The sequence below is a fragment of the Neovison vison genome, chromosome 4 (genome assembly GCF_020171115.1).
Source record: "Neovison vison isolate M4711 chromosome 4, ASM_NN_V1, whole genome shotgun sequence".
In the NCBI taxonomy this organism is placed as follows: domain Eukaryota; kingdom Metazoa; phylum Chordata; class Mammalia; order Carnivora; family Mustelidae; genus Neogale; species Neogale vison.
In genome coordinates, this window is record NC_058094.1 from 30,456,551 (window position 1) to 30,469,093 (window position 12,543).

At 38.5% G+C, this 12,543-nt stretch overlaps 1 protein-coding gene across 3 annotated transcripts in view; it reads left to right on the forward strand.

Moving 5' to 3' along the window:
- Positions 1 to 12,543, forward strand: part of RSPO2 (R-spondin 2) — a 155,832-nt gene that overhangs the window by 92,669 nt on the left and 50,620 nt on the right. For all 3 annotated transcript variants that reach the window (XM_044245088.1, XM_044245089.1, XM_044245090.1), the window contains one exon: positions 11,661 to 11,804. In XM_044245088.1, the coding sequence (XP_044101023.1) occupies positions 11,661 to 11,804 (144 nt within the window). The remainder of the gene's footprint in view (positions 1 to 11,660; positions 11,805 to 12,543) is intronic.

Here is a 12,543-nt window from a genome sequence, read left to right on the forward strand (position 1 = left end):
AACTTACATGCCTAGTACTCATTTATCCTACAACTGGAGGTTTGTATGTTTGCCACCTTCTTTCCATTCCCCCCCCTCACCCTACCTTCAGCCTCGGGATCACAAACCTGATTTTTCCCCCCCTGAGTTTTTTTCTTTCTTTTCCTTCTCTCTCTCTCTCCTCTCTTTTTAGATGCCACATATAAGTGAGATCATGCAATATTTGCCTTTCTGTGTCTGATTTATTTCACTTAGTTATGTTTCTTTAACCATACCATGCTGCTTCTTGTGGAAAATAAATTAACCAAACATATTATTAAACTTCAGAATTTCTTTTTCGAATGGGGGGGGTAGGTCCTCACTTTAATTTGACACTTTTTGAGAGGGCATTCTCTTAAGCTGGTTTCTTTCCCAAAGAAAGCTGGTTTCTTTCCCTTGTTGTCTCCGGTATCTGTATGCTGGGAGAACTTGGGGAGTTTGGAGGAAACTTTACCCTGGCCAGTGTACAGGTGCCCCTGGTGATGAGACTCAGGAATTAGAAGGATAGAAGGAAGTAGAAGGAAAGTAAGAGGATAGTAGAAGATCCTTCTGCTCAAAAGGATCTTGGGCTCTCAAATCAAGGGTTTGAGAAGGATCTTGGGCTGTCAAGTCAAGCTGATCCTGGAAGTGAACGGAAGCCACCAAGGATTTTAAAGCAGGTAAATGACATGACTATCTTGAGCCTTTGAAAGATGACAGTGGTCTTCCTGTGGCTGGAGCAGAATCATCTCCATTCTGACCATTGGGACCTGTAGCCCCAGTGTGATTAAGCCATTAAGGGTTCTAAGAAGTAAGCCACATCAGAGATGCCACCAACAACTGTGATAAAGGTTATTCCCTTCACCCCAGGGATGTTTGACACGCTGGTCCATGGCAGCCAAGCCAAAGCCTCTGTTGCCAACCACTCTTTCTAAATGATAGTACATAACCTTCTGGAGAAAACTAATGGTCCATACTTTCTATTTATTCTGGAAGCTAAATTCTATCAAATAGATATCCTGAGAGCTGGAATAACTATTTTCTTCTCTGTGGCAAACTTGGTTTTATAATTTTAAATATTTGTAAAGGAAGATTTTTTATTTTTAATCAGAATCCTAATGGTTGAAAAGTAAGAAGTCTGCTCTGCTCTTTAATTAACGAAATCTTAGTTCTCAAGCTTACATTTAATTTTCTTGTGGGCTTCGTAATTTTTTGAATGAGCCTCTTATTTCTGTCTAGACCCAAGTTTGACAGTATCCTTGTGTTTTTTTTTTAGACTTTTTATTCTATTTTTTTTTAATTTATTTTCAGCATAACAGTATTCATTATTTTTGTACCACACCCAGTGCTCCATGCAATCCGTGGCCTCTATAATACCCACCACCTGGTACCCCAACCTTCCACCCCCCCGCCACTTCAAACCCCTCAGATTGTTTTTCAGAGTCCATAGTGTCCTTGTTTTAATGGCAGATGCTATCTTGTGCTGTTTTCCTTTGTGCAAATAAGTCTTCTATTTTGCACTTTCTGTTTAAAGTGCATTTGCGTCCATCCTTTCATTTGCTCCTGGTAATCTTAGGACTGAAGCAGTATTATCCCCATTTACAGAGCAGGTAACAAGTTCTGAGAAGTCCACTGATAAGCCTGAGTGTTTGCTGCCAATACATAGCATGGCTGAAAATACCTACTTTTGTCATCAGGCTGGGTAAGCAGACCTAACAAAGCCATCTTCACAAACAGAGTTGGCAGGTATATCAGACCATGATGCTAGGCATAAATGTTATGCAGGTTTTAACCAAAAGGCATTGTTTGATAAAGTTATTCTCTCTTCTTTCTCTCTAACCAACCCTTCACTGATAAGTCAATGTCACATGTAATCAAGAAACTAAAAGCTTATTAAAACAGCAAAGAATTTTGATCTATTGGCAACTCATAAGGAGTCCTCTTTCTTGATTTATCAGTATGGTACGAGAAACATGAAACTAAATATGTTCCCACATTGAGATAACTCATTTCCACATCCTCTTACTCCTTTGGTATTTGTCATCTCTGCACTGTCAGATGATGTAAATAAAACATCACTATGCCCCCCTAAGCTTAAAAGCTACCATTTGGGATTTTAAAAATGAAATCTTTTTCTTTTTTCCTTTCTCTTGCAATACGCCCCATGGCTTTGAATCATTTCCATAGGCTAGGGGTTAGCAAACCATGACCTATGGGCAAAAATCCAGTGCCACCTTTTTTGTGGGGCTCTTGTAAGAATAGCTGTTAGGCATTTAAGTGGTTGGGGAAAATATCAAAAGAGGAGTGATCTTTCGTAGTACACAAAAGTGATACTTCATGGGGCGCCTGGGTGGCTCAGTGGGTTAAAACCTCTGCCTTCGGCTCAGGTCATAATCCCAGCGTCCTGAAATCGAGCCCTGCATCGGCTCTCTGCTCAGTGGGGAACCTGCTTCCTCCTCCCTCTCTGCCTGCCTCTCTGCCTAGTTGTGATCTCTGTCTGTCAAATTAAAAAAAAAAAAAAAAACTTAAAAAAACTTAAAGTGATACTTCAAATTTCAGTGCGCATAAAGTTTTATTGGAAAGCAGCCACACTGAATCATCTACATACTGTAGATGTGGGCCTATTTTTGCTCTACCAGAGTTGAAGAGTTTAGTCAGAGATGGCATGGCCCTAAAGACCTAAAATTCTCACTACCTGGCCCTTTAGAGGAAAAGTTTGCCAGTTTGGGAGTGTGAAGGGATTAAGAGATTGTTCTTGTCTTCCTCGCATGAGGGTTGAGTGGCGAGCAAGACCTGTATTAGTTTCCATATACTCTCCTGTTTCGTTGGGTGGAGAGAGATGCATTTTCCAGTATTTAGAGAAAGTCCTCAAAGTCCCAGGTCTGAAGTTTATTAAGCTGCTCTGGTTCTACCTTCATATGAAAGGTTGACAAGTTTCCAACAAAAAAAAGGAAAAGCACAAAGAGTAACCAAGATGAGCAATCTGCTGCTTGGTAGGGAAATAAAATTTGATAGGAGACATTCATTTGCTTTACGATTTTTTTTTTTAAACTGTTATCACATTCCTTCCCTATTTTATTTTGAGGTAATTGCCCTCCCCTCTGATCTGCTTTAAGTGGGTAAAGAAGTCCCTTTAAACACCTAGTTTTGTATTCAAGGCAAATGTGTCTATGTTTTAATTTCAGTTATCTTGAGAATGGCTTCAAATATGCATTACTTTAATATACGAAAAATGGAGCCAACATTTTTATAGTTCCTCATTGTTTGGCCACATGATTTTATACACAAACCTCAGTGTTTCTTCAGATTTGTGTGTTTGTGTGTGGGTGGGCAAGATATAGTTGTGGCTTCCCGCCCCCCCCCTTGGCAAGATACAATTCTTAAGCATTCAGATATTTTAGTGCATCTACTAACATATTTCACAAATTTGAGTTTGGGATATTTTTAAAAAATGAACTGTTGCAACACTGTAAAATGAGCTGGGAGAAAAGTATTTTTGATAGTATATGTATCTTCCAAAGTTGAAATAAAGGACACTTTGACATATAAGATAGAACTCTTATAGCTACTTGAAAAACAATGTGCAAATTTCTGGCTGGATTCCATTCATCATATCTAATTGCAACTTGATTAAAATTACAACCAAAGTGAGAATTTTCCTGCCCTTGTGGTCACTACCCTAATGGCTATGATAGACCACCCTAATGTACTTCCAAAATTGAACAGTTTCATTGTACTTAAAAAGGGGCACTGCGCTTTTCAAGCAATATCTGTTGAATATTTTGTGATACCCAGTATAATAATATTTTGGGTGGGCTTATTTAGCTTTAGGGAACAATGCAGTTTTTATGTGGTACTTTTCACCTATCCTTTTTGTTCTCATCTTAAATTTGGTACTCCAAACAATCATCTGATATGGTTAGGTCTAGTATTTTCCCCCTCCTCTCTGCTGCTGAAGGGAGTAGGGCACAGAGAGGATGTAATTTCCCCTACTAAGGTCAAAATTACATTTGGAGCTCTGTTTTGCTAAGTCCTGGTTCCTAATGTTTGAAGTAGAGGACTTTCTATGTAGGTAACCGATGAATAATTATATTCCATTTCTTTAGGTGCATGACCTAAACAAGGCTAAAGCCATTATATTGACTACAGGTATTGGTGTTTGGGTAATATCTTTCATTTGAGTAGTGCACATACATAAAAATTTATTAAAATGATTATATATACATATGTACCTACATATCCACTACCATGGAGTATTCTATCTTGTTTGTGCTTCCTTTCATCCACCATCTTGGACTGTCCTAGTTGGTAAATGTCTACACTCATGATAGCTCACACTCTTTGATCACTAATTACACAGTAGAAACTATGTTGAAATCCTTGCCTCTGTCAACTCTTCTGCATTCTCTCAACAACTCTGAGATACGAACTAATGTTACCTCTTCTTATAGATGATGATACTGAGGCAGAGAGTTTTGCTGACTTGCCCACAGTCATATAATAGTAAATGAGCCAAGATTCTGACCCCAGATCTGCTAACTACTGTGCTATTTGAAAGGCCACTATATTCTCAACATAGTTCTTATTTTCTGCCTTTGGCTCCTATTCTGCACTTGACATAGTAGAATTTCACTCTCTGCTAATTCTCCTAACTAATAAGGACAATCTTGACTTAACCCCATTCCAGTAGGTTTTACACAGATTTCTACCCTGGGTCTTCTTTTAGCTTAGTAGTGCTGGTTTTCTATGTCATCCCAAAATTGTTCAGTTGTAAGTATGAAACACTGAGTCCTGAAATCTCTGAATGTGTCCTTTATTATTATTATTTTTTGGTTGAAACATAATGGAGCTTCTAAAGAGCTATGTGTAACTTAGACCATACTACAAAAAATATAATTTTAAATTTTAGGTCATAGTTTTTAACAGTCCCTAGTCTAATGGGATTATTGCCATAGTATATATTGAAAATGCATGATTTTGGTAACATAAAGCTTAAAAACTTTAGTTAGGGATACATAAGCCATTGCAAGTTTTGAGAAGGAATGTTAAATAGCAGTATTTGAAGTTGTTAGAGAAGCCTAAAAATATTTAAACAATTAAAAACTCCCATATTAAGTTACACAGTTTAGTACTTCCCATGTGAAAAACAGCTAACATTCTAATTTTGAATGTCTTTTGGAATAACCTGTCCTGTGAATATCTGTTAAAGCTTTAGCATACACTGAGCAGAGATGCTCTAGGGTTTTCCAGGGGCTGGCTTTATGCTCTTTAATACTTACAACTCCAGTCCAGAGGCCAAATACTCCTAGTGGGCGTCAGTGTCTGTTACATTCTGAATGGAATGCTGAATGGAGATACCCACTAAAGGGCAGATGGACAGTAAGCAGTCAGATTTTCATGGTGTGCTAAGGTTGCTTATACCCACCCAACAGCCCTGATTATGAAGAATAAATAGAAAAGGATGTATCTGTATGTGTCTGAGGTCCTCTCTACCTCACTGATTGTTTCCCTTTCTCCAGTATTTAATCACAATATAGATTACATTATCACAATTGAGTTTAACAAAGGCTGGTTTTTTTCTGCTTTTAATTTAAGGTTTAATCCTTTTGTTTCTATTAGTGGCCATTCTGAGCTATTCAGTTAACAGATGGTTCTTGTCACCTGGATTTTGGTGGGAAGATAAAACTCTCTTGGTGTGCCAAATCCTGGAGAGGGCAGAGCCACCAAAGGAGAAGTAGGTAACGGGATCTTTGGCTTCTCTTTGTTTTTCATCTCTTCCACACAGTTTGTCAGTTGTATTGATGGATTGTAACTCCCTTTCCCTTGACATTTACCACCTAGTGTTGAGCCTCTTGGTGGTTTTTCTTACCCACTCTCTTCCTTCTTTCAGGAAACTTAATTTCCTGAAAGTATGCACTCCCCCGCTTACTCTGTATATACGAAAGAGTAATCACATTACTATCTCATTACCTCCCTGTGTACTTTTGCTTCTAGTAGACCAAGATCCTGAGGTGTGGGAACCTTGCCTTTTCATCTGTGCCTCTTAGCTCCCCAGCATGATGCTTGGCCTCCTGGCACTTCTATCTGTTGAAATCAGGGAACAAACCAGGTACCATCTTAGTCATGTTTCTCTCCTGCTCAAGAATCTATGAAGAGGGGTGCCTGGGTGGCTCAGTGGGTTAAAGCCTCTGCCTTTGGCTCAGGTCATGATGCGTGGGTCCTGGGATTGAGCCTTGCATCGGACTCTCTGCTCAGCAGGGAGCCTGCTTCCTCCTCTCTCTCTGCCTGCCTCTCTGCCTACTTGTGATCTCTGTCTGTCAAATAAATAAACTCTTTTTAAAAAAATCTATGAAGGGGGTACCTGGGTGGCTCAGGTCATAATCCCAGGTTCCTGGGATCGAGCCCCACGTAGGGCTCTCTGCTCAGCGGGGAGCCTGCTTCCCCCCTCCCCCACCATCTCTCTACCTACTTTTGATCTCTGTCAAATAAATAAATATTAAAAAAAATCTATGAAGACTTCTCACTTCAAGCCCTAAGCTTGAACCAATCTTCATTTTTATTAATTATTACTTAATACTTGAAATCATACAAATTTCTAATTTAACTTCCTTGTTTGAAATGAAGTAAAATAAGAAGTGGAATTCCCTACCTACAGCCGTCTACACCCAAGTAGTCATTCCCGATTCTAATCTCCCGCTCACAGAAGCCCCTTTTCGTTGGGTCCATCATGTGCCCTGTGAGTTTTCTCTGTTGGGGAATTCTGAATGGAGTCGTGCTGGCCAGGCACAACTCTTCCCGCTGTCTCTCTCAAACCTGCTCAGCTGATGTTCCAACTTCTGTGACATATATTCCCAGCCATGCTTCGGTACTTATGTTCCCAATTATGATTGTTTTCAGGTGTTGCATTATTTGTTCTTCCAGTAAGATTTACAATCCCTTCCAGCAACCATGGCTTTTCTTTCTGTATTAAAGATATTTACAGGGCATGTGCAAGCAATCTCCTACTAGGGGCATCCAGATGAGTTTTTAAATATAAAGGAATTGAGTTTTTAAATGGCACTTGGTAAGCATGAAAACTCCACCAAGTGTTCGACACTATGTTAGAAATAAAGAATTTACAGACTGAAAGAAAAAAAAAAAAACTGTAATGGCAGAACAGATTTTTTTTTTTTTTTTGTCTCTAATGTACACAGCACATGCCTTTAGTATCTACCACGCTGTGTTGCAATGCTGTGTGAGTGCCTCGTGGCCCCCTCCCCGTAGCTTTTGCTCCTCTAGGCCAGGGAGTGGGGATTATAATTTTAGGTTTTCAGGGTATGGTACAATACCTGGCACATGCTCCATTTTTGGAGAATGTTTAGAATGAACTGTTGAACTGAACATTCAGTATAATTTGAAGAATGCTATAATGGAACCTGTATGGATACCATGGAAGGACAGGAGAAGGTTACCTACCCTATTTTGTTTCTTGGCCACAGTAAGTTCACTTTGCCAAATGACAGCCTCATCAGATTGCATTTGGACACAGTTTCACTTGGACAGTAATTTTACTTAAACCGACATTGGCAGTGTTCGCTTGGATTACATTTTTGAGGAGGCGCTGTAATTTAGAAGCATGTAAGTTGGCTGAACCAGGGTCTTATTTCTGAATAAGGCCTTAAAGTACAGATTTTTACAGAGACCCATGTTTAGCAAACTTTGGTATTCTTGTTTTCTTAAGCCGTATAGAGTTTTCTGAAGTTCATCAGTCTACTGAATCATCCTGTTGGTGTTTTAAAACTCACTTATTGGTAAGATTAGCAAAAAGATTTTCCCAGACTGTTAATAGAATGTCTAATTCTGGAAAGCAGGCGTGATGTACCATTCAGGTAAATAAGAGTATATCTGTATCTTCACCTGTTTTGAATTTTTATTTATAATGAGAATGTTTCACTTTTCTATAAAGGAATTAATCAAGTTGATGTGAATCTCACTTATTTAAAGATAGCAAGTTGAAGAAGTTTCTGGGAGCATGGGTACAGGCTAAAGAGGAAAGCTCAGAACTGTGAGGCCATACCGAGTGGTTTTCTCCAAAACAGAAGAGTTAGTTCGAGAAGTAGCTGAACAGGACAGGGGGTTGTGCACGGGGCTGGAACTGGTGAGGAAAGGTTTCTAGGAAGCCTGTCAAGGGACAGATTGTCAGGGTAGGTGGCTTATGCTGTTGTTTTAAAAAGCTTTCAGTTCAAAGGTGTTGGTGATTAGATGAGTTGTGTCCGTTTAGACTGCAGAGTGTGTGGGCCGTCTGCACTGGTTTTGTTTGTGGTCAAGTCACTGAGACCACGAAGGTCAGCGGATGATGTTAGAACTTGGTGCCAATCAAAGCTTCTGTTTAAATGCTTTGTTGAACAAGTAATATTTAGGGATTTTCCCCCTAATGACTTGAATGAAGGAAAAGCACCCTGGAACATATAGAAACAAAGAATACTGAACCAGAGATGGTCAAACAGTTGTGTGTTTCGAAGGCTAAGAAAGGTTCATCATTATAAGGGGTATAATGTGATGCACATAATTTTTCAGAATTTCTAATTCTGAAGAAATTGGGGATAGAATACTATTCCTTGATTCATTCTTACCAGTTGGAATCAAAAGATTTTATTTCAGAACATTCATATAGCATGATTTTCTGTAAATTTAAGCCGGTCACAGCATTCATGGAAATAACTTCTGTTTTACTTTTAATACATGTATTACAATTACAAAAGATTCATAAAAGATTTCATTCTTAAATGGTAATTTTTAACCTATTTCAAAATTCCACCACCTTTCCCAAATTAATTTCTCAAAGCTCCTACACACACACACACACACACACGTGCGCACGCACACCCAAGCACATTTTTCTTGTACCACACTCTCTATATCTTGCAACTTGTTTTTTTCACTTAATGGTGGATCTTAGAGCTTATTCTCAGTCATTGCTCATAATACCTCATGCTTTTTCATGGCTGAAGTAGTCTACAATTTAAATGTGTTGGATATTTATTCTACTTAAATTTGAGGACAAATAATCAAGCTTTCTTTAAGCAGGATTTATGCCTGAAGAAGTCCTAAGAGACTTTACAGAGAATGATAGGCATTTCAGAAATTCCACATTCTATGAACTGGTATTAGGGGCATAGAATGAAATGAGGAAGGTGAGTTACAATTAACAGTTCAAAATTAGCAGAGGACCTTGTAACATTATTTCCAAATGCTCATTGCTGCAACTTTTAGGCCAAAGAGCTTATTGGTATAATCTGTGTTTTAAAGAAAACGCAGACTTTGTAGATAAGAGCTGATTTATGAAGTGTATAGTCCTCTTTTCTTAATGTAAATGCTTTGTTCTCTTCACCCCTCAGTTCTGTTTTATCTTCGGAATGTTTATCGTTTCTTGGAAAATAATTCAGCCGATAGGAAGGGCTGCTTGCTTTTTAAAAAAAGCAAGAAAACTAACAATTTGTGGACTGACGTCCTGGGTTTTGACCATGGTTAAGAAGCTACTGGCCAGCTGTAGACCACCGTCTCATTAAAATACAGGCTACAGCATTTAAGATTACAAATGCAAATTTTATGGGGTGATAAACTCTTCTTCTTTATCCACCATCCTCCAGAAAAGAGCAGTAGTGTAATTGGACTACAGACTTTCACCCATACATAGTTGGTTTTCCAACCGTAAATTTGGTAACATCTTACAGATTGAGTTAGCTGCTTCACGGCGGTCATTTAATCCATGAAGACCTGTTAAACCCCAAACTGAGAGGTGAAGAGTTGCCATTTTCTTTTTATAGGTCCAGAACCTTGTCATTATTTAAAATGCAATCTATTTCAACCAATTTTTTTGTCTTTAAATTCTACTTTTTGACTTTATTTTCTTGATTTTCAAATTATTCAGTGCTCTCCTGTTTCAGTTATATTTTTCTATCCCATTATCTCTTTGCTTACAGGAACTGTCCATTTTAAAGTTTTTTCTGAATCCTTAAGGGACCAGATCCAGTAGTGGCATTCGGGGGCTTGTTAAGTGAATAAACGTGATGCCATGGAGTTTTGATAGAGCTTTATGTATTGTTAATTGCCATCCATTAAGTCTGTTCTAAGTAATACTATATATTATAGTACTATAATCTGTCGAAAATCTGAGATTTTTTTTTAAAGATTTTATTTATTTATTTGACAGAGAGAGATCACAAGTAGACGAAGAGGCAGGCAGAGAGAGAGATAGAGGGAAGCAGACTCCTTGCTGAGCAGAGAGCCTGACGCCTGGGTCCTGGCACCCTGAAAATCTGAGCTTTTAATGAATCCTTCAAGCTGCTTTTCTTTGCTCTCCTTGACGAGTCGGGTATATTTATTTTCACCTGTGCAAGCCAATTATCTCTGGTCCAGATGTCCCAGGCCTACCAGGGAATCTGACCTAGGATACTTAGCCTATAAAGTAGTTCTTCTTTTTACACTTTGTTGTAATGTGTGTGGGTTAGTGGGAAAACACGTGTTTCTAATCTATTGTTTCTGTGTGCAGAGCATCTATTATAAGCCAGCCGATTTGCATATGCTATTACAAATCTTTGCAACAGCCTCATAAAGTCAGTGATGTTCCTGTGCTTACACAGAGGGAAATAGACAATCAGAGGCCTGTTGTCCTGAGTCACAGAGCTGCTAAGAGCCGAGCTGGGATTCAAACCCAGACCTAGCAGACTTAAAACTTCTTTTTCTTTTCCTTTTTTTAAAGATTCTATTTATTTATGACAGAAAGTGAGTGAAGGAACACAAGCAGGGGGAACTGGAGAGGGAGAAGCAGGCTACGTGCTGAGTAGGGAGCCAGATGTGGGGCTCCGATGTGGGGCTGGAGCCTAGTGTCCTGGAACCATGACCTGAGCCAAAGGCAGATGCTTAATGACTGAGCCACCCAGGTGCCCCCTAAAAAGCACTTCTTTTTCACAATCTGTAACTAGTAAAATTCTGTTAGTGCGTTACAGAGAAAAGATTACAGAGTTAAAAGGCAATCAATTTGGGGGCCTCTCAGACCCAGCTCAGCCACTGTTAGCTATGTGACTTCTCTTAATCTCAGGTTCCTTTTTTTGCAAAATAGGATTACTACTGCCCACTTTGTAGGATTATTATAAAGACTAAAGGGAAATGTAAAGCCTTTGGCACCTTGTAGGTTTGCAAACTAGTGACCTACACTACCCTTCCAAGTTAAGATACCTTCTGCTAGAAGTAAATGCCAGCACTGACCAGCATTAAACAGAATTTTAATTTACTGTCCTGAAACAGAAGATACTGGTTAGAGTGTTCCCGTTGTTTTTCATTGTAGGTCTTTTGAAGAGTAGAACAGATTTCAGTCCTAGCAGCAATGCAATTTCAATCCTTTGTTTTAATCTCATTTGGAGTTGCAAAATTTTCTGAAGGGTCTTGTGCTGTCTAGGGCCCTAGGCTGGAATGCTGTCTTAGCCCATTGATGTGGTGAGCTGTTGGAAGAGGTAAGAGTGATTTAGAATGCAAAGGCATTAGGAAACAAATGAGTTGAACACATATTTCTCTGACCACTAGAATTTCAATGGAGCTAACTGGTAAGTTTGTGCGTGTTATTTGCAAAACAGTCAATTTCACTTGACTGAAATTTTCTTTTTCTCTTTAAAATTGTTTTTTAGGATGCAGAATAGAAAACTGTGATTCTTGCTTTAGCAAAGACTTTTGTACCAAGTGCAAAGTCGGCTTTTATTTGCATAGAGGCCGCTGCTTTGATGAATGTCCAGATGGTTTTGCACCATTAGATGAATCCATGGAATGTGTGGGTGAGTAGTTTTCATGTAACTTTCAGACTTTTAACACCTGATTCTTGAAAAAATAATGCATGCTGGATATATTCAACTCAAAACCAAATTGGTTCTCTTATTGTTAATTAGAACTGACTATTTACTTAAGGTCTTTGCTGACTTGAATTTTTTAGGCATCAATACATGGGTAGTCTCCTGCTAAATCTTACTATAAAATTTGCTAGTTGTGTGTTAGCTAGTTCAACTGTTGAAGTGCTGGTATGGTTTTATCATCTGTAACTCCTATATTTCTTACCTTAATTAATAACTGTTAGAGAAGAACATTTTGTGTAAAAGAAAAATAATTTTCAAGTAGTACCATGTAGTCAGCTGTTCTGTCAGTTTGGTTCTGTAGATTAATTATAGAGTTTCTTGTTTAGCCATTTAAAAAAACTGGGAAGAAATGTTTTGTGTAAAATGGATTTTGTTGATGATTGCATGTTGCAAAAGTACATTAAAACAATGTTACTTTTACTAAATTTAGATATCTAGAATGCATAACTTAATATACACCTACACCCTTCATGAATAATTCATGAATAATTAGTAATACCCATTTTATAGGTTTTATACTTTTAGAGTGTTGGAAAAACACTGACATTTTTTACAGCTGATGAAAAGGCAAAGATCTATAGTACCTACACTTTGGTGAATGCCTAATTGAATGACTCTAATCTTCAGGTGTAATGGCATTGTCCCCATACCCACTTGCACCCCC